At 43.1% G+C, this 24,501-nt stretch overlaps 1 protein-coding gene across 1 annotated transcript in view; it reads left to right on the top strand.

Moving 5' to 3' along the window:
- Positions 1-24,501, top strand: part of MYO7B (myosin VIIB) — a 266,503-nt gene that overhangs the window by 226,253 nt on the left and 15,749 nt on the right. The window contains exons 37-41 of the mRNA XM_075340840.1: positions 1,912-2,069; positions 7,853-8,006; positions 18,660-18,815; positions 19,588-19,693; positions 23,870-23,983. Of these exons, the coding sequence (XP_075196955.1) occupies positions 1,912-2,069; positions 7,853-8,006; positions 18,660-18,815; positions 19,588-19,693; positions 23,870-23,983 (688 nt within the window). The remainder of the gene's footprint in view (positions 1-1,911; positions 2,070-7,852; positions 8,007-18,659; positions 18,816-19,587; positions 19,694-23,869; positions 23,984-24,501) is intronic.

The raw sequence follows: 24,501 nt of genomic DNA, 5'->3' as shown, positions 1-24,501 counted from the left end.
CGGGGCATGCCGCAGGTTGTTCCTCATTTCTGCGGCACCACACATCGCTATGTGTGATACCGCAGGAGCGACGAACATCTCCTTACCTGCGTCCACCGGCAATGAGGAAGGAGGTGGGCGGGATCTTCCGCCCGCTCATCTCCGCCCCTCCTCTGCTATTGGGCGGCCGCTTAGTGACATCGCTGTGACGCCGAACGCACCTCCCCCTTGAAGGAGGGATTGTTCGGCGGTCACAGCAACGTCACTGAACAGGTATGTGCGTGTGACGCTGCCGTAGCGATAATATTTGCTACGGCAGCGATCACCAAATGTCGCACGTACGACAGGGGCGGGTACTATCGCGCACGACATCGCTAGCAATCGCTAGTGATGTCGCAGCGTGTAAAGCACCCTTAAGAGTAGCCGCACATATCGGACGAGACTTGACAATTCAAGTCAATGGGTGTGAGAAAAGAATTGGACAGCACACTGACCAAGCATCCGAATTTTACACACACATCTCAAAGGAGAAAAATAATAATATAAACTAATTGATAACTAGATGGCAGAAAGATATTAGATAAGATATTAGATAGAATAGACTAAATAGATACAGTAGATAGATATCCTGCAGCTATATAATGTCACAATCCCCCTACATATTATAAACTGGTACCCTTTAGTGCCATTTATGTGGCACTAAAGAGTTTTTAGCCTGGTTTATCCTGATTAATAAATGATGATAAAAAAAATTGATATGGGGTCCCCCCTCTTTTTGATAACTAACCAACAATCAAAGAACGAGGCCATAGACTTTGAGCAGTAGCCACGTTGAGCTCACACTGTGCTCCACGAGACCCGGTGACTGTGATAAGCGGTGAGGTTCCTGTCTTTTAGGTTTCCATTTGTGTACATTGGATTCCATGGACTATGTCGGACCTGCATGGATTTTGTTGATTTTTTTAAATTGCTGAACCAGGGAAAATGTCAGGGAGTGTTTTTTCAAATAAATATTTTTGTGACTGTGAATTTTGCTTTTTAATTACAGGCTTAGTAATGAGGGTGTCTGATAGACATTACTAACACTAGGGTTTGATGCCAGCTGACACTACAGAGCTGACATCAACCCCAACCACCATTTCTCCGATCCGATTGCCAATGCACCAGAGCAATCGGGAAGAGCCGAGGTGAAGAGCCATAATTGATGCATCTAATGTGATGCTTTTCTGGGGAGGCTGATGGCTGGTATTTTTAGGTTGAACGCAGTAACCATGGACCTTCCCAGCCTGATAATCAGCCCGCAGCCCGCAGATTTTCCTTTGCTGTCTATCAAAATTAGAGGGGGTCCCACATTGTTGTTTTTTTTGTTTTAGATTTATTTATTAGGTTAAACCAGTCTAAACCCCCTTTAGTGCCACATGAAAGGTATTAAAGGGTGCAAGTTTACAATATCTATGGGGTTAGGACATTATTTATCTGCATATCTATCGAGCTAGCTATATGTTTATATTTTGTTGCTTTATTCTGACAACTGGCAAGAATTTACATAAAGTATTCTAGGATGTAAAAGATGATGTTAAAAATGCATTGCATATGGATTCTAGGTTAGAAAAAAAAGTCATACACTCATATAGCACTCACATGACATACAGAGTGACATACACATGACACTCGTCCCACGTTTCTGGGTGATTATAGGAGTGATTTATATGCAGATGTGAGCAAACCCTTATACAAATTCTTATGCAACAAGCAGTTTCACTTTTCAATAAAAAGAATATCCTAACAAATTAATAAATATATAGATTGATACATAGATATATTACCTTAAAAACATACTTTAAGAGCATACATACATTTATAATTGGAAAGCATAAGATTCTGTGCATTTTTAAGCAAAGTATTTAATTTCTTCATTTGTGCTCTCCTTAGACCTCCAGATCCTGAGAGTGTTTCCAAGGCCTTTTTACAAAGATCTCGTGGTAAGTCACAACTCTGGGCTTACTCGAAGGAACCAATAAGACAACCCTTGCTTCGGAAAGTTTGTGAAGTGGCGGATCTGCGAGATTTTGCATGCCAGGCTTTTATTGATATCCTTAATGCACGCCCTGGATAGGTGGAAAGTAGTGATGGGCGGACCCGAACTCTTGATTCGAGTGGTTTCAAAAGTACCCAAGTACCAGACCAGTGCCCGCAATTCTTAGGGAATTCCGGCTAATGATCAAAAAAAAAAATTCAAAAAAGGAAAAATAAAGAAAGAAATAATAAACCAAGTGGTGCTATACTTACGTAGGCTCCGGCTTTGCTGTAACTTCTTCCTGGCCACTCCTTCACTTCCATTGCCGCTCATTACCTTCATTGCATATGCACTGCTTTTCCCGTAATTGGCTTCAATCAGACGCGCTCCCAGCCTGTGTGACAGCATCTGATGCTTCCAATCACAGACCCTGTCTGCGGGTCACTATTGTACAGTAAAAATAAATAAATAATAAAGAAATTGGTTTAGGGTCCCCCCATATTCTGACACCCAGCACAGATAAAGCCAATGGCTACAGGCTGCAGCCCTCAACTGTACACTTATCTTGGCTGTGCATCAAAATATGAGGAACCGCATGGAGCTTTTTTTTTTTTTAATTATTTAAATAAATTAAAAAACAGCATGGGGGCTGGTATTCTCAGGCTGGGGAGACCTATGCTTATTTGGCCCCCTCATAGCCTAAAAATAGCAGCCTGCAGCCATCCAGAATTGTTGCATCCATTAGATGCGACAATCCCAGCACTTTACTCAGCTCTTCCCGATTGCCCTGGTGTGGTGGCAATAGGGGTAATAAAGGGTCTATCGCAGCTCATAGCTGCCACGAAGCCCTATATTAGTAATGGGAAGCATCTATGAGAATCTGTAAGTGAAAAGAAATAAATCTGTAAGTGAAAAGAAATAAACACAAACACCAAAAAAATCCTTTATTTGAAATAAAGTACAAAAAAAGCATGTGCGAATTCATGGAACATGACTGCCTGCTGTGGACTTCAGGCAGAGAGTGAGCCTCAGCAATCAGCAGTGATGTAATTCAGGTAAGTTGCAGGCACAGCAGGAGAATCCCACTGCCCTCCACCTATGACCACAGCTAACCTGACCACAGGTGATCTCAGTAAAGTCAGTGAGGTCACGGTATCTGCGGTCACAGGTGAAGGGCTGTCACGAGATCTTCAAATGTGACTTGATGCCCACAATCTATTCCAGCCAAAATGGCGCTCTAAAATTCAAATAGTGCTCCTTACTTTCCGAGCACTGCTCTGTATTCAAACAGTAGTTTTCCACCACATATGTGGTATCCCTGTACTCAGGATAAATTGAACAACACATTTTATCATGGAATTTTCCTGTTACCCTTGTGAAAATGGAAAAAATTGGGGTTATAGCAAGATTTTTGTGGTAAAAATGTATTTTTTATCATTTTCACAGCTCAACATTTTAAAATTCCTTTAAAGCATATGTGGGTTCAAGGTGCTCAGCATATCTCTAGATGAATTCCTTGAGAGGTGTAGTTTACAAAATGTGGTTACCGTATTTTTCGCTTTATAAGACGCACCTGATTATAAGACGCACCCCCAAATTTGGTGAAGGAAAAGAGAATTTTTTTTCTTTAATGTTAAATGGGGTCCATCTTATAATGCCAGTGTCCCTCTAACAAATCATATAGGGTATATGTCCCTCATAGCCCCCCATCCTAAAATTAGCCCCCATAATCTGGATATAGCCCCCTTATATTGAATATAGCCCCCTTGTGATGGCACACGTTCCCCTGTGCTGCCTATGGCCCCCTATGGATTGCATACATTCCCCTGTGTGCCTATGGCCCCCTATGGATTGCATACATTCCCCTGTGCTGCCTATGGTCCCCTATGGATTGCACACATTCCCCTGTGCTGCCTATGGCCCACTATGGATTGCATACATTCCTCTGTGCTGCCTATGGTCCCCTATGGATTGCACACATTTCCCTGTGTTAGCTATCGCCCCCATGCTGCTGCCCTTGGCCCCTATATAGATCGCACAAGTCCCCCTGTGTTAGATATCGCCCCCATAGTGCTGCCCATGACCCCTATATAGATCGCACAAGTCCCCCTGTGTTAGATATCGCCCCCATAGTGCTGCCCATGGCCACGATATAGATCGCACAAGTCCCCCTGTGTTAGATATCGCCCCCATTGTGCTGCCCATGGCCCCTATATAGATCGCACAAGTCCCCCTGTGTTAGATATCGCCCCCAGGCTGCTGCCCATAGTAAAATAAAACCCTCTTTCCTGACCTCCTCCAGCGTTTATCTCCCTCCTGTCTCCCTCCGTGCTTCTCTTCCTTACTTCCTGGTTCTCAGTGCGGTCATGTGATCGGCACAGCAGACTGAGATCTCTGCCTGCCTGATCACAGTGGAAGCAGGGACACGGGGAGAAACGCTGCAAGGGGTAAGTAAAGCTTTTTTATTTTAGAATGAGCAGCAGCCTGGGGGCCAAATCTAACAGGGGGGGGCATGTGCCATCACAGGGGGGCGCAGAGACATATAATATGCACCGCTCCCCAGCCCCTCACTGTGTGCGATTTCAGCACCACCGGAGATGGACAGCGGCTGTGCAAATTATATGAGCGGGAGCAGGAGATCAAACGCTGCCGCTGCAGCTTCACCTGCCCCGAGCAGCTCCCCCACCTCCCCTGGACCTTGCAGTGTACATATATATATATATATATATATATATATATATATATATATACACCCCCCGTATATTCGGCTTATAAGACGCACCCCCTACTTTCCCCCAAAATTTGGGGGAACAAAAGTGCGTCTTATAAAGCGAAAAATACGTACTTGTGGGGAGTTTTCACTGTTTGGGCACATCAGGAGCTCTGCAAATCCAGCATTGCATCCGCCATATATTCTAGCCAATTTTGCTATCAAAATTCATATAGCACTCCTTCACTTTCGCTCCCTGCCGTGTGCCCAAACAGCAGTTTTCCACCACTTATGGAGTATTCCTATATCAAACCTCAGTCTGTACTACTTTTATATAAAAAAAATGTTCCCTTTATTATCAAATATCAAAATGATATACATACATATACACAACTCTAAAAACAATTACGATAAAGAATAGGAGAAAAAAAGGGGGGGTTTTGTACCCTATCCTTTCCCTTCCTATACTACGGGTGTCGGAGTCCTAATCGCAATGACGCCCCCGTTCCGCGATGACTATACCCTAAGCGAAGCCCTCCCTAGTTCTGAATAGAGTGCACTAACTCAAAGGAGTGCATTAACCCAAAGCGGTAAGACCAAAGAGAGAAAAAAGTGCACAGTCCGAGTGACATATATGACGACCCATAAGCCCCAATCCCTGATAGCCCTGGGTTATGATAAAGACAAATTAGTCACCTCGGACTGTGCACTTTTTTCTCTCTGTGGTCTTACCGCTTTGGGTTAATACACTCCTTTGAGTTAGTGCACTTTATTTAGAACTAGGGAGTGATTTGCTTAGGGTATAGTCATCGCGGAATGGGGACGTCATTGCGATTAGGACGCCGACCCCCGTAGTATAGGAAGGGAAAGGATAGGGTAAAATAAAAAAAACTTTTTCCTCCTATTCTTTATCGTAATTGTTTTTAGTGTTGTGTATATGTATGTATATAATTTTGATATTTAATAGTAAAGGGAAAAATGTTTATATAAAAGTAGTACAGACTGAGGTTTGATGCAAATATCTACTTTAGGTATCCTAGATTGGTATACAATTTACAGAGTCTTGCTGTGCTCAGGAGAAATTGCACAACCAAATAGTGCTAGCGTGCCGAAACACGTTGTCTTTTAAAAGGACTTATATATTTCTGCTATTTGAATGGATCTTTATTGCCTGTATCAAATTTTTAAAGGGATGAATTAAAGTTTTTTGGTTTTAACAAAAAAATTTCCTAGATTGCTCACTGAATTCCTGCTTCTCTGCTATCTGGTTTAAGGGTATGAAAATTTAAAGTTCTAAAATTGCTACAGTTTCAAATTTTTGGGAAAATTTTCAATATTTTCACAAATAAACATAAAGACAATGACCAAAATGTACCACTAACATAAAGTATAATATGTCATAGAAAAACAATCTCAGAACCACTAAAATCTGTTGAATCATTCTAGAGTTATTACTTTATCAATTGACACTGTTCAGAATTGGAAAATTTGGCCTGGTTGTGAAGATGGAAACACGTTGGTTGATGAAGGGGTTAAAAGAAACCTGTCAGCAGGTTTTTAGACCGCAAAGTATCTTTATCACCGTAAAGTACCTGTAACGATGATTACTTCCATAACTACTGTATATAGCGTGTTACAAATCATTGTTTCCATTGTCTCGTAATTCATTGGTGAATTGGTGTGCAAATAATCTCGCAAGTGCAGGGGCTTGGTCTGCAGTTACAGCTCTCCGGCTTCTTTATCCTCCTAGCGCCAGCCTTCTGTCAGTAATTTAGGAAGATTAGACCTGGCTCAACTACCATAAAATTTAGGTGCTCTGGAGAAAAAGGAGTACAATCTACAAAAATACTCCGGCACACTAAACATGAATGATGAGGAATGCGGATTGGTGCTCAAAAATATTTTATTGTGGTATATTCGTAGGAGACATTGTCCCGTTTCAATCCTGTATGGGTCTTTATCAAGGACTTTTGTCTATCAATACAAGGGATATTTCACAAGGAGCACCGAAAAGGCAATGTTTCTTAGAGAAATCATGGGGTTTCTGCAACCGCCTTTGTTGTATGTACAGATGTCACTCTATCAATGGAGGGTGATATAAAACGACCAGGTGTATAAACACCTTATGCTTATGAAAAAATTGTCAAGGATGTCAGGTGTGGTATGAAAGGTACACAGTCTCTATATCACTGTATCAAAACAGCATGTAAACCTTCAAGGGTGAGGCTCAGACTACTTGAGGGACAAGGGGGGGATGTGTAGATCCAATAGATGGATATCTCCCAGTTGAAATGAGGTACATGTGGGTCAATGGTAAAGTATAGGCCAATGGCTCTGTCGTGATGCAAGGAGGTACACTGGAAGCGTGTGCTGGCGCTAGGAGGATAAAGCTATTCATCTATTGGATCTACACATCCCCCCTTTGTCCCTCAAGTAGTCCGAGCCTCACCCTTGAAGGTTTGCATGCTGTTTTGATACAGTGATATAGAGACTGCGTACCTTTCATACCACACCTGACATCCTTAACAATTTTTTCATAAGCATAAGGTGTCCATACACCTGGTCGTTCTATAGCACCTACCATTGATAGAGTGACATCTGTACATACAACAAAGACGGTTGCAGAAACCCCATGATTTCTCTAAGAAACATTGCCTTTTCGGTGCTCCTTGTGAAATATCCCTTGTATTGATAGACAAAAGTCCTTGATAAAGACCCATACAGGGTTGAAATGGGACAATGTCTTCTACGAATATACCACAATAAAATATTTTTGAGCACCAATCCGCATTCCTCATCATTCATGTTTAGTGTGCCGGAGTATTTTTGTAGATACTGTCAGTAATTGACAGATCACTTTACTCAGTATCCTGCCCTTTTGGCTGACATCTTGCACAGCCGCCACACATGTGCAGTAACGCCCTGATGATGTTGCGACAGGTGGAATATTTATCTACGCATGCACTGCCCCTAGGAAGACAGCGACTCTGCGAGATATTGGGTTGTAGACTGCCTTTATGAGATATTAGAAGGATACTACTCTAAAGCCTCTTATGAGAAAAAATGTTTGCAATGTACTGTATGTAGAAAGGTACATAAGATTAGGGAACATTCTTGTCTCAATTACACACCTTAACATAACCTACCTATCATGAAGTATATGGGAGACTATCCATCAACACAATCTCGCTCCCCAGTCGAGCTTACTGATCAGATATTCTCTGGCCCAGTGCGTGAGGAATCTCTCAGAGATGAAATCTACTGCCAGATTTTGAAGCAGATGACAGCAAATAACAAAAGGTAAACTGAATTCTCTTCATGGTTCCAAAATATATCCACTTATTATAAAGCTCAAACATATTCCACAGCACTTTACAGATATTATTATCACTGTCCCCATTGGGGCTCAGTATAAATTCCCTATCTGTATGTCTTTTATGTGTGTGAGGAAACTGGAAAACCCAGAGGAAACCCAGGCAAAAATGGGAAGAACATACAAACTCCTTGCAAATGTTGTCCTTGGTGGGATTTGAAAACTCGCATATATATATTGTATATGTTCAGTCAATTGTCTAATATTTGTAATATCACTATTTTATGAGCAAATATTTTGGTAAAATATTTATATTTTTCTCTAAAACGTCTTGCAAGTGCACATACACCAGAGACAAAGGGTATGTGCGCACGATGCGTTCTGTCGTGACAAATATTCGCCAGCATTTTGTCACTGCATGTGCATTTCAAAATGCATCCAAAACGCTGCGTTTTGGATGCATTTTGAATGCAGAATGGATGCATTTTTGACAGTGAATTCCCACTCAGCTCTGCTACATCCCCATAGAGCCAAGTGGGAACGCACTGTCTATCTAGCTGGCTGCTAGACAGAGCCGCGCGATCAGAATGAATTCGGATGAACTTCACCCGACTTCATTGTCATCGCGCAGCTCTGTCTGTGTGCCGCAGCCTGATTTGCAGTCACCGGTGAAGGACTCACCAGTGACCGCAAATTCCCTGAGTGACTGAAGTGACCCACGCAATCAGCTGTGCCGTCACTCAGCTTACCCGCGGCCAGCTGAAGTCCTCTGCCCGATCACCGCAAATCACTTGAGTGAGGGCACCGTTAATCGGGGGTCTCACTTCAGTCACTCGGGCGACTTGCTGTTATAGTTGGAGGACTCCAGCTATGGCCGCCCGCAGGTCACCTGAGTGACTGAAGTGAGCCGAGTGATCAGCGGTGCCGTCACTCAGGTTACCCGCGGCCACAGCTGTAGTCCTCCACCTGGCCGCGGTAACCTGAGTGACGTCATCACTGACAGCACGACTCACTTCAGTTGCTGGGTGGAGCTGACAGAGCGGTCGTGCTCTACGGCCGCTCCTGTCAGCTTCCGATGTAGCAGAGCTGGATGCGTCGTGGGACCTCTGTGGATTACGTCGGACCTGGAGGGCTGTTTGGGGATGTTAATAAAGTGGTGAAAGAGGGTGATTTTTTTTTTTGTCTTTTATTGCAAATAAAGGATTTTTTTCGGGTGTATGTGTTTACTTTCTTTAACTTACACGTTAATCATGCGGGGGTATCTCATAGATGCCTGCCATGATTAACCTAGGACTTAGTGGCGGCTATGGGCTGCCATTAACTCCTTATTACCCCGATTGCTACTGGACCAGGGCAATTCAGGATGAGCCAGGTAGAGTCCCAGGACTGACGCATCTAATGGATGCGGCAATTCCGGGCGGCTGCTGGCTGATATTTTTAGGCTGGGGAGCTCCCCATAACATGGGGCCCCCCATCCTGAGAATACCAGCCTTCAGCCGTGTGACTTTACCCTGACTGGTATCAAAATTTTGGGGGACCGCACGTCGTTTTGTTTTTTAAATTATTTATTTATTTTACTGCACGATATAGACCCGCCCACCGGCGGCTGTGATTGGTTGCATTCAGACAAGCCCCCACGCTAAGTGACAGCTGTCTCACTGCAACCAATCATAGGCACCGGTGGATGGGGGAAGCAGGGAATACGAGATAGAATAATGAGCGGCCGGCATTTTCAAAAGCAGGAGAAGCCGCCAGAACAGTGTGACAGCTGTGCAGCGCCGTGCCATTGATCGGTGAGTATGAAAGAGAGAGGGAGAGACCGACTGACCAACAGAGAGAGTGAGAGTCCGACCGACCAATTGACAGAGAGAGAGACCGACATTAACAGAGAGAGAGACCGACCGACAGACAAAGAGAAAGAAAGAGAGAGACAGACAGAGAGAGAGAGAGATCCACATCGATTTGTTTCAAAGGGTGGAAAATCCATCCAAAACGCACAAAAGAAGTGACATGTTGCTTTTTAGAACGCAGCGTTTTGGCAAAATATTTCAGCAGCCGAAACGCTGCGTTCTAAAACGCAACGTACGGATGGAATTTGCACAATCTTCATAGATTGTGCTGGGGACGCAGGGCGCATGCGTTTATGCTGCAGTGCAAAACGCAGCGTAAACGCATGAAAAAACGCATCGTGCACACACAGCCTAATAGGTCCAAATACAAAGTGTTAAGTAATGAGATACTAAAGAGGAACCAAACTCCCCTAGCTGAAATGGTCAAATAAATGTGAGAGCCACCGCTCTTGATGCATATTCAACTTTTTATGCTTCATCAATAGACAAAGCATAAAAGCAAAATGCACGTCGGGTGAGATGGATTTTGCATCCATTTGACCAATTTAGCTGGTAGCGTTTGGTTAGTTCGTTCCTGGTTTAACTACTGGTTGTATGTTCAGCAGTATTATTTATCGGCCTCTCCCTGCATTCCCTTACACATCTCATTACTTAGCAATTTATATTTGTCTCTGACATTCCTTATATGCTTTCTGCATTATTCACCTTGTGCACTATCTATTTTTTTTACATGACAATGAGCACTTTACTTTGGTCTTTGCTCTTTCACATACTTTTTGGCATTATATCAATTTATTTATATATACATTGTATGTATGTATATATATATATATATATATATATATATATATATATATATACAGCGTGTATATATATCTATCTATCTATTTATCTATATATATATACATATATATATACACACAGTATATTGAAAAAGACTTCATACCCCATGAACTTATCTGTATTTTTTCACGTTACACCCACAATACATCTCAGATACAATTGTATTACAGTGGAACCTTGGTTAACGAGAACAATCCGTTCTGGGAGTGTGCTTGTTAACCAAGCTACTCGTCTAGCAAAGCAAGATTTCCCATAGGAAATTATTGGAATGCAGACAATTCGTTCCACAACTTGTTCAATGTCCCATTCCACACATGCGCAAACACACACAAACACACACAAACACACACGCACACACACATATTATGCTCACCTTACCTTCTGTTCCATCGCCGGCCTCCTGGTTCTTGCAGTTCGCCGGTACAGGATGTGTATCGGGTAACAATCGCGACCGATGCCGGAACTTCTGCTGCCAGAGCGCTGACGTCAAAGGCAGGAGCTGCTTGCCTCTGATTGGTCAGTGCGCTGCCTTTGAGAAGCGGCTGACAGCGGAAGTTCCTCCATCGTCGCGATGGTTCCCGATACACATCTTGTAGCGGCGAACTACAAGAACCGGGAGGCCGGCGATGGAACGGAAGGTAAAGTGAGCATAATATGTGTGTGTGCGTGCTTGTTTGTGTGTGTTTGTGCGGACTGCAAGAGCGGGTTAGAGCGCGGTGGAAGTACAGAACCGGAAGTGTGTGCGGTGAGTATTTGCTCATCCGGCAAAGCTTGCTCGTAAACTGAGTTACAAATTTACAGCAAACTTTGCTCGTATAGCAAAATATTTGCTAACTGGGTTACTCGTTAACCGAGGTTCCACTGTATATTGGAATTTTCTGTGATATACCAACACTAAAGGCCCATTTACACACAACGATATTGCTAAAGAGATATTGTCGGGGTCACGGTGTTCGTGACGCACATCCGGTGTCGTTAGCGACGTCGTTGCGTGTAACAGCTCCGAGCGAGTGTTAACGATCAAAAATACTAACCTAATCGTTGATCATTGACACGTCATTCATTTTAAAAATCTCATTGGTCGTTGTGGACGTAGGTTGTTCGTCGTTCCTGAGACAGCACACATCGCTACGTGTGACACCCCAGGAACGACGAACAACAGCTTACCTGCGTCCTCCGGCAACGAGGTGGGCGTGTCGTTAATGCGGCTGGTCTCTGCCCCTCCGGTTCTATTGGTCGGCCGCTGTGTGACGTCGTTATGACGGCGCACGAACCTCCCCCTTAACGAAGAGGTTGTTGGCCGCCCACAGCGACGTCGCTAGAAAGGTAAGTATGTGTGACGGGTGTTAGCGATATTGTGTGCCATGGGCAGCGATTTGCCCGTGACGCACAAACGACGGGGGCGGGTGCTTTCACGAGCGACATCGCTAGTGATGTCGCTGCGTGTAAAGTAGCCTTAAGAAGCAAGAATTTGTGAACTGAATAAGAAATTACAAGTGCATCTTAATAAATTAGAATATTCTCAAACAGTTAATTCATTTCAGTAATTCAATACAAAAAAGTGAAACACATATATTATATAGTCATTACAAACAGAGTGATCTATTTCAAGTGTTTATTTCTGTTAACCCAAAAGTCCTTATCCCAGAAAATTAGAATATTTTATTAGACGAACTGAAAAAATTATTTTAAACTCAGAAATGTTGGCGCCTACTGAAAAGTCTGTACAGTAAATGCCTCAATACTTGGTCGGGGCTCCTTTTGCACGAATTACTGCATCAGTGTGGCGTGGCGTGGAGGCGGTCAGCCTGTGGCACTGCTGAGATGTTATGGAAGCCCAGGTTGCTTTGAAAGCATCCTTCAGCTCATCCACATTGTTGGGTCTGGTGTCTCTCATCTTCCTCTTGACAACACTCCATAGATTCTCTATGGGGTTTAGGTCAAGCGAGTTTTCTGGCCAATCAAGCACAGTGGTTATTAAACCAGGTACTGGTACTTTTGGCAGTGTGGACAGGTCCTGCTGGAAAATGAAATTTCCATCTTCAAAAAGCTTGTTGGCAGAGGAAAGCATGAAGTGTTCTACAATTTCCTGGTAGACAGTTGGGCTGACTTTGGTCTTGATAACACACCGTGGATCTACACCAGAAGATAACATAGCTCCCCAAACCATCACTGATTGTGGAGGCTTCACACTAGCCCTCAAGCAGCTTGAATTATGGTCTCTCCACTCTTCCTCCAGACTCTGGGACCTTGATTTCCAAATGAAATGCAAAATTTACTTTCATCTGAAAATAACACCTTGGAGCAATGAGCAACAGTCCAGTTATTTTTCTCCATGGCCCTGGTAAGACGCTTCTGGCGTTGTCTATTGGTCATGAGTGGCTTGAGTTAAGGAATGTGACAGTTGTATCCCATGTCCTGGATACGTCTGTGTGTGGAGGCTCTGGAAGCACTGACTCCAGCAGCAGTCCACTACTTGTGAATCTCCCCCAAATTTTTGAATGGCCTTTCCTTAACAATCCTATCATAGCTGCGGTTATTCCGGCTGCTTGTGCACCTTTTTCTACCACAGTTTTCCCTTCCACTCAACTTTCCATTAATATGCTTGGATACAGCACTCTGTGAACAGCCAGCTTATTTAGCAATGACCTTTTGTGGCTTACCCTCCTTGTGGAGTGTGTCATTGACTGCCTTCTGGATTTCTGTCAAGTCAGCAGTCTTCTCCATGATTGTGTAGCCTACTGAATCAAACTAACGAACCATTTTAAATGCTTAGGAAGCCTTTGCATGTGTTTTGTGGTAATTATTCTAATGTTCTAAGATAATGACTTTTTGGTTTTCATTGGTAATCATAATCATCAACATTATCAAAAATAAACACTTGAAATAGATCACTCTGTGTGTAATGATTCTATATAATGTGTTTCCTTTTTGTATTGAATTACATATACCAATCTGTAAATTGGAAACAATCATGCACTGTTTGGTGCATAGACAGTGGTTGAGCATTAATAAAGGAAGTCCAAGTAAGGCTGCTTTCACACTACGTTTTTTTAACATGCATCATGAACTTTTTTTAACGCAAAAACGGATCCAGTGCAAATGCGTTTTCATTTCAATGCATTTGCAAGGGATTCGTGTCAACATGCGTTCACATGTGTTTGCGTGCGTTACAGTGAGGATCCAGTGACTTGCAGTTTTTTAACTTTTTTCAAAAACGCTACTTGTAGCATTTTTGAGCTGCGTCCAAATACTGTTTTTCACTGGATTCTGACTAAACAGCACGCAAACGCATGTGAACGCTGCCATGCTGATAGACAGGATCCTGCTTGCTCTACTGAGTATGCACAGAAACCAGCCTGGCGTGATCAGTCTCTCTCTTCCCCTCCCTCCCTCTCTCTCTCCCTCTCCCCCCCCCCACCTGAGAGCGGAGGACGCTCGTAACCAAGGTAAATATCGGGTAACCACGCAAAGCGCTTTGCTTAGTTACCCGATGTTTACCTTGGTTACGTGTGCAGGGAGCAGGCAGCCCGGCTTCTAGCAGCTGCGGACGCTCGTAACCAATGTAAATATCGGGTAACCAAGCAAAGCACTTCGCTTAGTTACCCGATGTTTACCTTGGTTACCAGCGTCCGCAGCTGTCAGATGCTGGCTCCCAGTCTATCAAGTTCAGTTCCCCTCACTCCCGATCACATGACTTCAATGCCCGCCCATAAACTTCAAGTGACAGGATCCTGCAAAATAACACGTGTTTGCATGCGTTTTTCTTTGTAAAAACAGGATCCACTTTTCAGCAAAAAAAGTTCATGACGCATGTTAAAAAAACGTAGTGTGAAAGCAGCCTAAGAAAGAAGCGTTTAGTGAGTTTTTCTCTATCCAATCCATTTTGAAGAGTATAGGCCATCCTCGTACTAATCAAACTAAGAGTAGGGACTGCGTCCTGCGCCCAGAGGTGTAAGATACTTTTACGAGTGGCTGCCACCCAAATGAGCTTTCTAAATCTTGAAAAAAATTATATCTGAAAATTGTGATGTGTATTTGTCTTCAGCCACCTGTAGTTTGATATCCCTAAATAAAATCCTAAATGACCAATTGCCTCTAGAAGTTATCTAATTAGTAAATTGAGTCCACCTGTGTATAATGTATTCTCAGTATAACTACAGCTGTTCTGTGAAGGCTTCAGAGAATTGTTTGAGAAAATTAGGAATCAAACAGCATCATGAAAACCAAGGAAAACATCAGACAGGTCAGGGCTAAAATTGTGGAAAAGTATAAAGCAGAACACTAGTATAAAAAAAATAGCCCAAGCCCTGAACATCTCACGGAGCACTGTTCAATCCATCATCCAGAAATGGAAGGAGTATGGCACAACTGCAAACCTACCAAGACATGTCCGTCCATCTATACTGCCAAGCCAGGAAAGCACTAATGAAAGAAACAACGAAGAGGCCCATAGTCACTCTGGAGGAGCTGCAGAGATCCATAGCTCAGAATCTGGAAGAATCTGTCCAAAGGACAACTATTACTTGTATACTAATAAATCTGGCCTTTGTGGAAGAGTGGCAAGATGAAAACTATTATTGAAAGCAATCCATAAGAAGTTCCCTTTGCAGTTTGCAAAAAACATATAGGAGACACAACATAGCATAAATATATGGCATAAATACACATCACCCTGAAAACACCATCCCCACCTTAAATCATGGTGGTAGTAACATCATCCTAAAGCAGGAGTCTCAAACTTGGCTGGGTGTATGGGCCACACAGAGGAAAAAAAATAATTTGGGGGGCCGCATTCTTTGCAGGACAAAGTGACATTTTTATTGGTACCATATATAATATACTGTATATATGTATATATATATATATATATATATATATATTATTTTTTTTACACACCTTGGGTTCACTGATTTTGAACATTTTCACTTGTTCATTATAGCAAATGTGCACATTCTTTGTTTAAATATAAACATTTTTTTTTTTTTACATTTTATTCATTTCTTGTAACTAATAGTCTTACAATTAGCACTATATAGAAATTTTGACCAACATCTTTTAGTAATGTTCCCCATATTGTTGTAACGTGCCCATCCTTGTCCCCTTGTAGTATTGTGCCCCATCCCACAGTAATGTGCTCATCCTTGTCCCCATCCTAAAGTAATGTTCCCCATCCTTGTCCCCATCTTATAGTAATGTGTTCATCCTTGTCCCCATCCTATAGTAATGTCCCCAATCTATGGTAATGTGTCCATCCTTGTCCCCCATCTTATAGTAATGTTCCCCATCCTTGTCCCCTTGTAGCAATGTCCCCATCCTATAGTACTGTCCCCATTCTATAGTAATGTGCACATCCTTTAGTAATGTGCCAACCTTGTCCCCACCCTATAGTAATGTCCCCAGCATTATCCCTATTCTATAGTAATGTTTCCTATCCTTGTCCCCTTGTAGTAATGTCCCTATCCTACAGTAATCTGCCCATCTTGTCCCCATCCTGTAGTAATGTCCCCATCCTATAGTACTGTGCCCAGCCTTGTCCCCATTCTATAGCCATGTGCCCATCCTAGTCCCTTTCCTATAGTAATGTGCCCATACTATAGTAATAATGTCCCCATCCAATAGTATTGTGCCCATCCTTGTAATGTCCCAATCCTATAGTAATGTCCCCAGCCTTATCCCCATCCCATAGTAATGTGCGCACTTTGTCCCCATCCTGTAGTAATGGGTAAGCAGCTCCCCTCACCTTCCACAGATGCCGGAGTGAAGCTGAGGGGAGTGGTCTGCGGCCCCAGGTCCACAGTGATTGGGGAGATCGGTCACAAAGCCGGTCTCTCCAATCAGAGCTGGGGGCGGGTGAAACAGAGGTCACCCAGCTCCAGTAAATGATCAGTGCTATAGCTGCACTGATCTTGGCTGGATTTCAATGTTTCAGTGATTTTCAATGGCTGAAACATTAGTGGCTGTGATTGGCTGAGCGGCGTTCGTCAGCCAATCACAGCCTCCGTAGGTCCGGGGAGGAGACACCACCCCTCCGGAGGTCCCCACCTCCCCGAATCTAAGGTATTTGCAGCGATCACAGCCACCGGGACTGCGCTTTCGCCATGACGTACTGGGTACGTCATGGGTCCTTAAGTACCAGGGAGCCATAACGTACCGAGTATGTCATAGGTCACTAAGGGGTTAACGTCCAATGCACGCGCGCGCACACACACGCACACACACACACACACACACCCCATTCTTCTCACCTGTCCCGCGCTCCCTCCGCTGCCTCATCTCTGCCTCGTGCTGCCCCCAGGCCCGTGCCCCTGTTCACTATCGCGGCAGGTGCAGTGTCAGTGATTTATGTGAGATGACAAAACATTCATCTGACATAAAGTGCAGACAGTGGCTGCGGCCCCTGCACCTGCCGCGATAGTGAACAGGGGCACGGGCCTGGGGGCCACACGAACTACCCTGAGGGGCCACGTGTCTGAGACCCCTGTCCTAGAGGGTGCTTTTCTTCAGCAGGGACAGGGAAGCTGATCAGAGTTGATGGGAAGTTGGATGGAGCTAAATACAGAGCAATCCTGAACACAAACCAATTAGAGGCTGTAAAAAACTTGACACTGGGGCCTAGGTTCACCTGTCAGCAGGACATCGACCCTAAATATCCTTCCAGAGCTACAATGGAATGCTTTAAGCCTGCTTTACACGTTGAAATTTCGCATACGATATCGTATGCGATTTGCAACGCCCCCATCGTATCTGTGGCACGTTCAATTTGTTGAACGTGCCGCACAAACGAGTAACCCCCGTCACATGTACTTACCCGTCCATACGACCTCGATGTGGGCAGCGAACGCCCACTTCCTGGAGTGGGAGGGACGTTCGGCGGCAGCCTGCCAATAGAAGCGGACGGGCGGAGATGAGCGGGACGTAAACATCCCGCCCACCTCCTTCCTTCCGCATTGCCGGCTGGAGCCGCGGGATGCAGGTAAGATCTGTTCAATGTTCCCGGGGTGTCACACACTGCGATGTGTGCTGCCTCGGGAACATTGAACAACCCGACGTGCAATTCGTCAGGATTTAACGACGTGTATGCGATGAACATTTTGAACGTTCAATCGCAATCGCAGGTACCTGTCACACACTACAATGTACCTTACGATGCCGGATGTGCGTCACTTACGACGTGACCCCGCCGACACATCGTAAGATATATTGTAGTGTGTAAAGTGGGCTTTAGATCACAGCATATTCATGTGTGAGAGCTAGAGGTATTTTGGCAAGAAAAATAGGTAAAAATTTCAGCCTCCAGATGTGCAAAGCTGGAAGAGACATCCCCTGAAAGACTTTCAGCAGTAATTTCAGCAAAAGGTAGTCCTAAAGTGTATTGACTCAGGGAGGACGGATGCAAATGCACGTCACACTTTTCAGCTTTATATTTTTTAAACATTTTATAAACCAGGTATCAGTTTCTTCGAACATCACAAATACTTGCTACATTGTGTTGTTATATCACATAAAATCCAAATAAACATACATTCATAATACATTTGCTTTTGTGGGTGTAACATGAAAAAATGTGGAAATGTTCATGGAGATTGAATACTTCTTCAAGGCAGTGTAGATTATTACTTTTGGAGTTCCTTGTCTTTTCCTATGTGCAGATTCTGACTGCATCTCAACTTATGATTTTGCCTTTGGCATTTTATATGCATTTATTGCATTTCTTCTACAAAGATTGTGTTTACATTTATGTACTTGGATCTTACACTATTTTCTTTGGTGAGCTACCTTTCTTTTTACTGGGGGAAGCTTTTCTGTAAGTGTTTATTATACAAGAGATCAACTAATTTTGCTGTCTGTAAATGTCTGAAATCGCAACTTCCATATTTACTGCATAGAATTTGCCATTCTTTATTTTATTTTTAGTAAATAAAGTTGTGTTTCTACTTTTTCCAGTTACAGTTTAAGCAATGGATGGCAGCTGCTTTGGCTATGCACCGGGCTGTTTTCACCAAGTAAAAGTTTGTTGGTTCATATTCAGAAATTTATTGAGAACCGTCAAAGGGAACCGCTATCCAAGGACTGTAAACGGAGGATTCAAAGAGTACAACAGTAAAAAGAGATCTAGTCTGGTTTACACTTGTGAATTATCCACTATATAGCACTGCAAAATAAAAAATATTTTATTATGTATGATATCACATGTAGCCCTTTTCCCTGCATATCAAATGGAAAAACGTCCAATTACCTTAACCTTAAAGGGGATCTGTCAGCAGATTTTTGTAATGTATTTTGAGAGCAACCTGATATAGGCACAGAGACCCTGAATCCAGCGATGTATCACACAGTTTTATAGTTGCAGTAGTTGTGATGGAATCAGTTTTCTCTGCTGCAGATCAAGAAGAGCTCAGAATGATGAGCTGTGTATAACCTCAGCCACACTACTGATTGGCAGTTTTCTGTCTACACTGTATATTAACACAGCTGCCGGATGTGGCTGGACCAAAAGGCACCAGGCACTTAGTCCTCTAGTAATAATCTTGTGACGGAAAAAACACTGATTTTATTGAAACAGCAAAACACAGTCCGGAAAGAGACACACAGCTGGAATTATTGTCTCTGTCTCTACATCATGCTGGTCTCAGATTACATATTAAAAAGCTGCTGACAGATTCCCTTTACACCCATGTATTGATATAATGTTCAATCCATCCACAGCACTTCAATACAACAGCTTCAGTAGAAAAACTGCACACAGAGTATTATTCCATTATTTGCTTTACGTACCTGCATACTATATATAGTAAAGCTTTATTAAGGATATTTATTATGGAAGATATTTAACTTTCCGAACGTTACTGACCATCTTTTTTATGGAACATAGAACTGGTCCAAGAAAACAGCCCCCTCACCAGGTAGAAGTTGAAGCCATTCAGCAACTGAGCACCAAGATCTACCACAAAGTGTACTTTCCAAACGACACAGAAGAGGTATGTGCAACAAATATATGAAAAGTTTTTGGCTTGTAAGAGTGTCTTAGAGGAATATAGACTTAGGGCACTTTGCACACTACGACATTGCAGGTGCGATGTCGGTGGGGTCATGTCGAAAGTGACGCACATCCGGCGTCGCTCTCGGCATCGTAGTGTGTAAATCCTAGATGATACGATTAACGAGCGCAAAATCGTCGTAATCGTATCATCGGTGTAGTGTCGGGGAATTCCATAATTACGCTGCTGCGACGGTACGATGTTGTTCCTCGCTCCTGCGGCAGCACACATCGCTGTGTGTGAAGCTGTTGGAGCGAGGAACATCACCTTACCTGCTAACCGCAGCTCATGCCGACTATGCGGAAGGAAGGAGGTGGGCGGGTGTTTAAGTCCTGCTCTGCTCTGCCCCTCTGCTGCTATTTGCCGCCTGCCGTGTGACGTCGCAGTGACGCCGCACGACCCGCCCCCTTAATAAGGAGGCGGTTCGCCGGCCAGAGCGATGTCGCAGGGCAGGTGAGTGCATGTGAAGGTGCTGGAGCGATAATGTTCGCTACGGCAGCTATCACAATGATATCGCAGCTGCGACGGGGGCGGGGACTATCGCGCTCAGCATCGCAAGCATCGTCTTGCGATGTCATAGTGTGCAAAGTGCCCCTAAGGCCTAAGCCACACGGCGAGAAAAACAGTGCGAGTGGAGTGCGATAAAACATCGCATTACCCTCGGACCAATTCTAGCCTGTGTCAGCACACATGAGCGATTATTTTCTCAGCCCTAATCGGACCGAGAAAACAATTGCAGCATGCTGCGATTGTAATCTGAGACTCTTTCTCTCGCACCCATTCAAGTGAATGGGGCGAGAGAAAAATCGCACTGCACTCGCGGTACACCGGTGTACCGCTAGTGCAGTGCGAGAATGGCAATAGCCGGCTATGCAGGAGAGAGGGAGATAAATCCCTCCCTCCCCTCCTGAGTGCCGGCCCGCCCCCCGCAGCTGAGGTCTGCTCGCACGAACGGACCTCAGTTGCAAGGACACACGCATGACACTCGGCTCTGCTGTACTGCCAGCACGAGCCGAGTGTCATGCAAGTGGATCGCAGTAGTCCCCGTGTGGCCCCAGCCTTAATGTGAGCTCTGCATGTATTCAGGTAGCTACAACAGCTACACAATATCAAGCGGGAGCAGGGAGCTGGCTATTAGAGACAGACGAACTCCCCACAGAGAAGGCAGAGATGGTTTATTAACATCTCTGCCTTCCTGATCACTATTTGCAGTGATCCAGATCAGAACCAGATCAGCTATGGACTTATAAGGTTAAATTTACTTTAACTTTTGCTAATAACCCAGGCCCAGTTACAAGGAAAATTAGCAACCATAAAAATGATTTAAAATGTTAAAGATTTTCCCAAAAGGTCTTTTATGACCTTATATGTGAGCACAAAGAGACATAGGTAGAAAGAAAAAAAAATAGGGAAGAAAATAAACAGAATTAAAAAAAATTGACAATCTGAAATGCAATTTCTAACCCCACCCACCATTGAAAAAATAAATAAACGTCATGTCTAATAGATAAAATAATTACTATGGAATAAAAAAAAATTATGTGGAAAAAAAACATATTTGCTTGTTTTTTCTTTAAATTTTCCCCCCAATGTTTTTTTTTTTTTAAAGATATATCTATTGTAAACAGAATATGTAGTGGAAAACCACCGCTCTGACACACAGTTTAATGACGTTTGCCAGTCACTGCAGTTTAGCTCTTATTACTTGTGTAGGAGCTGATGTGCAGTACCCAGCAGTGGCCACTAAACAGTGTATGGAGTTGTGGTGTTCTGTGCCGTACAATGTAACAGCTGATCATCGGGGTTCTAGAAGTCTGATGTCTGTCTACTGATGTGGACATGTTGTTGCGTTCTCCCCTTCAAGACACCAATCACGTTATGGTTATTTGATATAATGTCATGCGTTACTGTGAAGGTAATGTAATGTGAACTGTGATGTATGCGTCATGTGTATAGTAATATAAGGTATGATGTATAGTGAAAAGCAAAGTTCTATTAGTTATTTGCTGGTGATCTATTATGAGGTATGTGTATAGAAATGTAAGTGAAAGGTTAAGTCTGCTCAGCAACAGACTGTAAGGGCAAATAGAGTTAATGTTGGGACTAGATCATAGGGGAGGAGCTAGTCTACAGGGAAAGATTCAGTTTCTGTTAAGACATTGGATAGCGCCCAGCAATTGATTGTAGTAGATCTAAGATATAATCAGCAGCAGAGCACATGATGTAGGTGTTCTGAAGGAGAGGAGACCGAGAGCCACGATTCTGAGCAGCGAGCATAGCCATCTGCACTACAGACAGAGTGAGTGGAGAAGGATCTGAACCAATTGAGAAAGTGAATGACCGTCAGGAACTGATCCCTAAACAGGATGCTCAGCGGTGTGGCCCTTAGTAACTTATAGCTTTCAAGAATAAATCACAAAACCAGGTGGACATGCTTCAACTGCAGTGCGCGAATCCCGGGATGGACTCCAAAATCAATGAAAATAAGAAGATCGGTACTCAAAAATAAAGATCCTTTTTGCAGAATTTATTGTGAGTGCCAATCTGCTTCCTTTTATAGCTCAAAAAGTTATGGGCCCAGACGTGACCGTGCAATAGATGAGAACAGTGCCCACAGCGGGAGTTCCACAGGCTTCAGTAGACGGTGAGCCTAGTCTGGCCATATTGGCACCATTCCTTTTTGAGGAAAATGACACAAAACTGTGGTGACGACAGAATGACTCTAGAGAACTGGGATGTCAAGTTGAGCTGAGTGGTGGTGAATTATTCAGGCCTTTGTAAAAAAAAATAGCAACTGATGAGATACTGAAGGAAAATGTCTAGCGTTACTCTGTAATGTAAATTAAACATGCAAAAAGAGATGTGCCCTCTAGCATGTGTATATAGTTGCCATCACCTTTCTGTTCAGTAAAGACTTTGTGTTTTTAGTGAAGTACTGGTTTCCTTCCCCAAAGTGGTCAACATCTAGTCCTGGCTAGCTGAGGTCAATAGCACCAAATGGCCTGCAAGGGCATATTGCCCCACTGGTAAAAGACCACACACCCAGCAAGGACCACATCTTTCATGTAGTGTTCCAAGGTGTCTAGAGTCAATCTCTCACCCACGACTACCGCCCCATGCCACGCTACACATTGATGGCCAATTTTAGGGATAGCCCATCAACTTCATACTGATGTACAACTGTTCCTCGCCGCCATCAGTGGCCCCGTGATGCAATCATGGGCTGCCAATGGGTTGGCATGGCAGAGCGGTGTCAGCTGATGCCCCCTGTCACTGCCAATACTCACTTCCTGTGAATACCGGTAGAGCACTGACACTCACAAGAGAGCAGCATTTCTGCTGATCAGAGCGATGCTGAAGTGTCGCTCTAATGAGCACAAGCGATCATACTGTGCAGCGAGAATGTCCCCTAATAAAATAAATAAAAAAACGTTTTAAAAAATATATGTAAAAAAAACCTAAAAGTTTAAATCACCCCCCTTTTGCCTCATTGAAAATAAAACAAGAATAATAAAACACATATCTGGTATCGCCAGATATGTGTTTTAATACATCACATCAAACGTTATAATTAATAATGTCAGCTCAAGATGCAAAAAATAAGCCATCACTGAGGCTGAGATCCTGAAAAATGAGAACCCTGCAGGTCTTGGAAAATAGCGATAAAAGCGCAATTCATTTTTTTTATAAACTTATGAAATTTTTTTCACCACTTTGATAAAAGTGAAAGTATACATGATTGCTATCTTTGAACTCGTACGGACCTTAGGAATCATAATGCCAGGTCAGGTTTTCAAAATAGAGAATACGGTAAATAAAAAATTTAAAAAAAAAATCGTGCAATTGCATTTGGATTTTTTTTCCCATTTTCCAATACAATATGGGTCAGAATGAATGGTGGTTGTTCAAAATTACAACTCATCCTGGAAAAAAAGATATGGCTATATTGACCGAAAAATAAAAAAGTAATGGCTCTTGGAAGAAGGGGAGGAAAAAACATAAACAAAAAATGGAAAATCGCCCGGGGGTGACGGAGTTATATATCAGCTTATTCTTAATTAAAGGTTACATAAAGGCAACAGAAACACAATAAATATCATGTTTCCTATTTCACAGGCCTTTGAAGTTGGCACAAACACTAAAGTAAGAGAAGTGTGCCAGAACATCTCTAACAAACTGCAGCTCAGCGCCTGGGATGGCTTCAGCATCTTCTTAAAGATTGGAGACAAGGTACATCTTTCAATCAACACTCCTAACCTGTGTATATGGAAATGCAGGTGATAGGAAGCTTAATAAAACAATATTGTGATATCTGCAATCTCATGTCTTATTCCAGAGAAATCCACATTTTTCTTATATGTAAATTAGCTGTTCCAGGCCATGGGTCGCTACTGAAAAACTCGTTCTATCAGTCAGTGTAGGGGTAAACAGTAATCAATTTACAATTTGCCATTGGCAACTAAAGCCCTAAACTAAAGACTGATCTATTTAAAATGTAACTTTTATTTCATTATTTAAGATACGAGGACATACAAATTAAAACCACTGAACATTGTGGTCTATCTCTAATTGGTATAGATGATATTTTAAATAGCGAACATTAGTGGTCACTTATGACAGGAATGATATAGAGATAACTTTCAGACCTTTGTCTGGATCAGAAACTTCTCCATAAGGAATGATCATCTATACCAATTAGAGATAGACCACAATGTTCAGTGGTTTTAATTTGTATGTCCTCATATCTT

This window comes from Anomaloglossus baeobatrachus, chromosome 3 (assembly GCF_048569485.1).
Source record: "Anomaloglossus baeobatrachus isolate aAnoBae1 chromosome 3, aAnoBae1.hap1, whole genome shotgun sequence".
In the NCBI taxonomy this organism is placed as follows: Eukaryota; Metazoa; Chordata; class Amphibia; order Anura; family Aromobatidae; genus Anomaloglossus; species Anomaloglossus baeobatrachus.
This window is presented reverse-complemented; position numbering and strand designations above follow the sequence as displayed.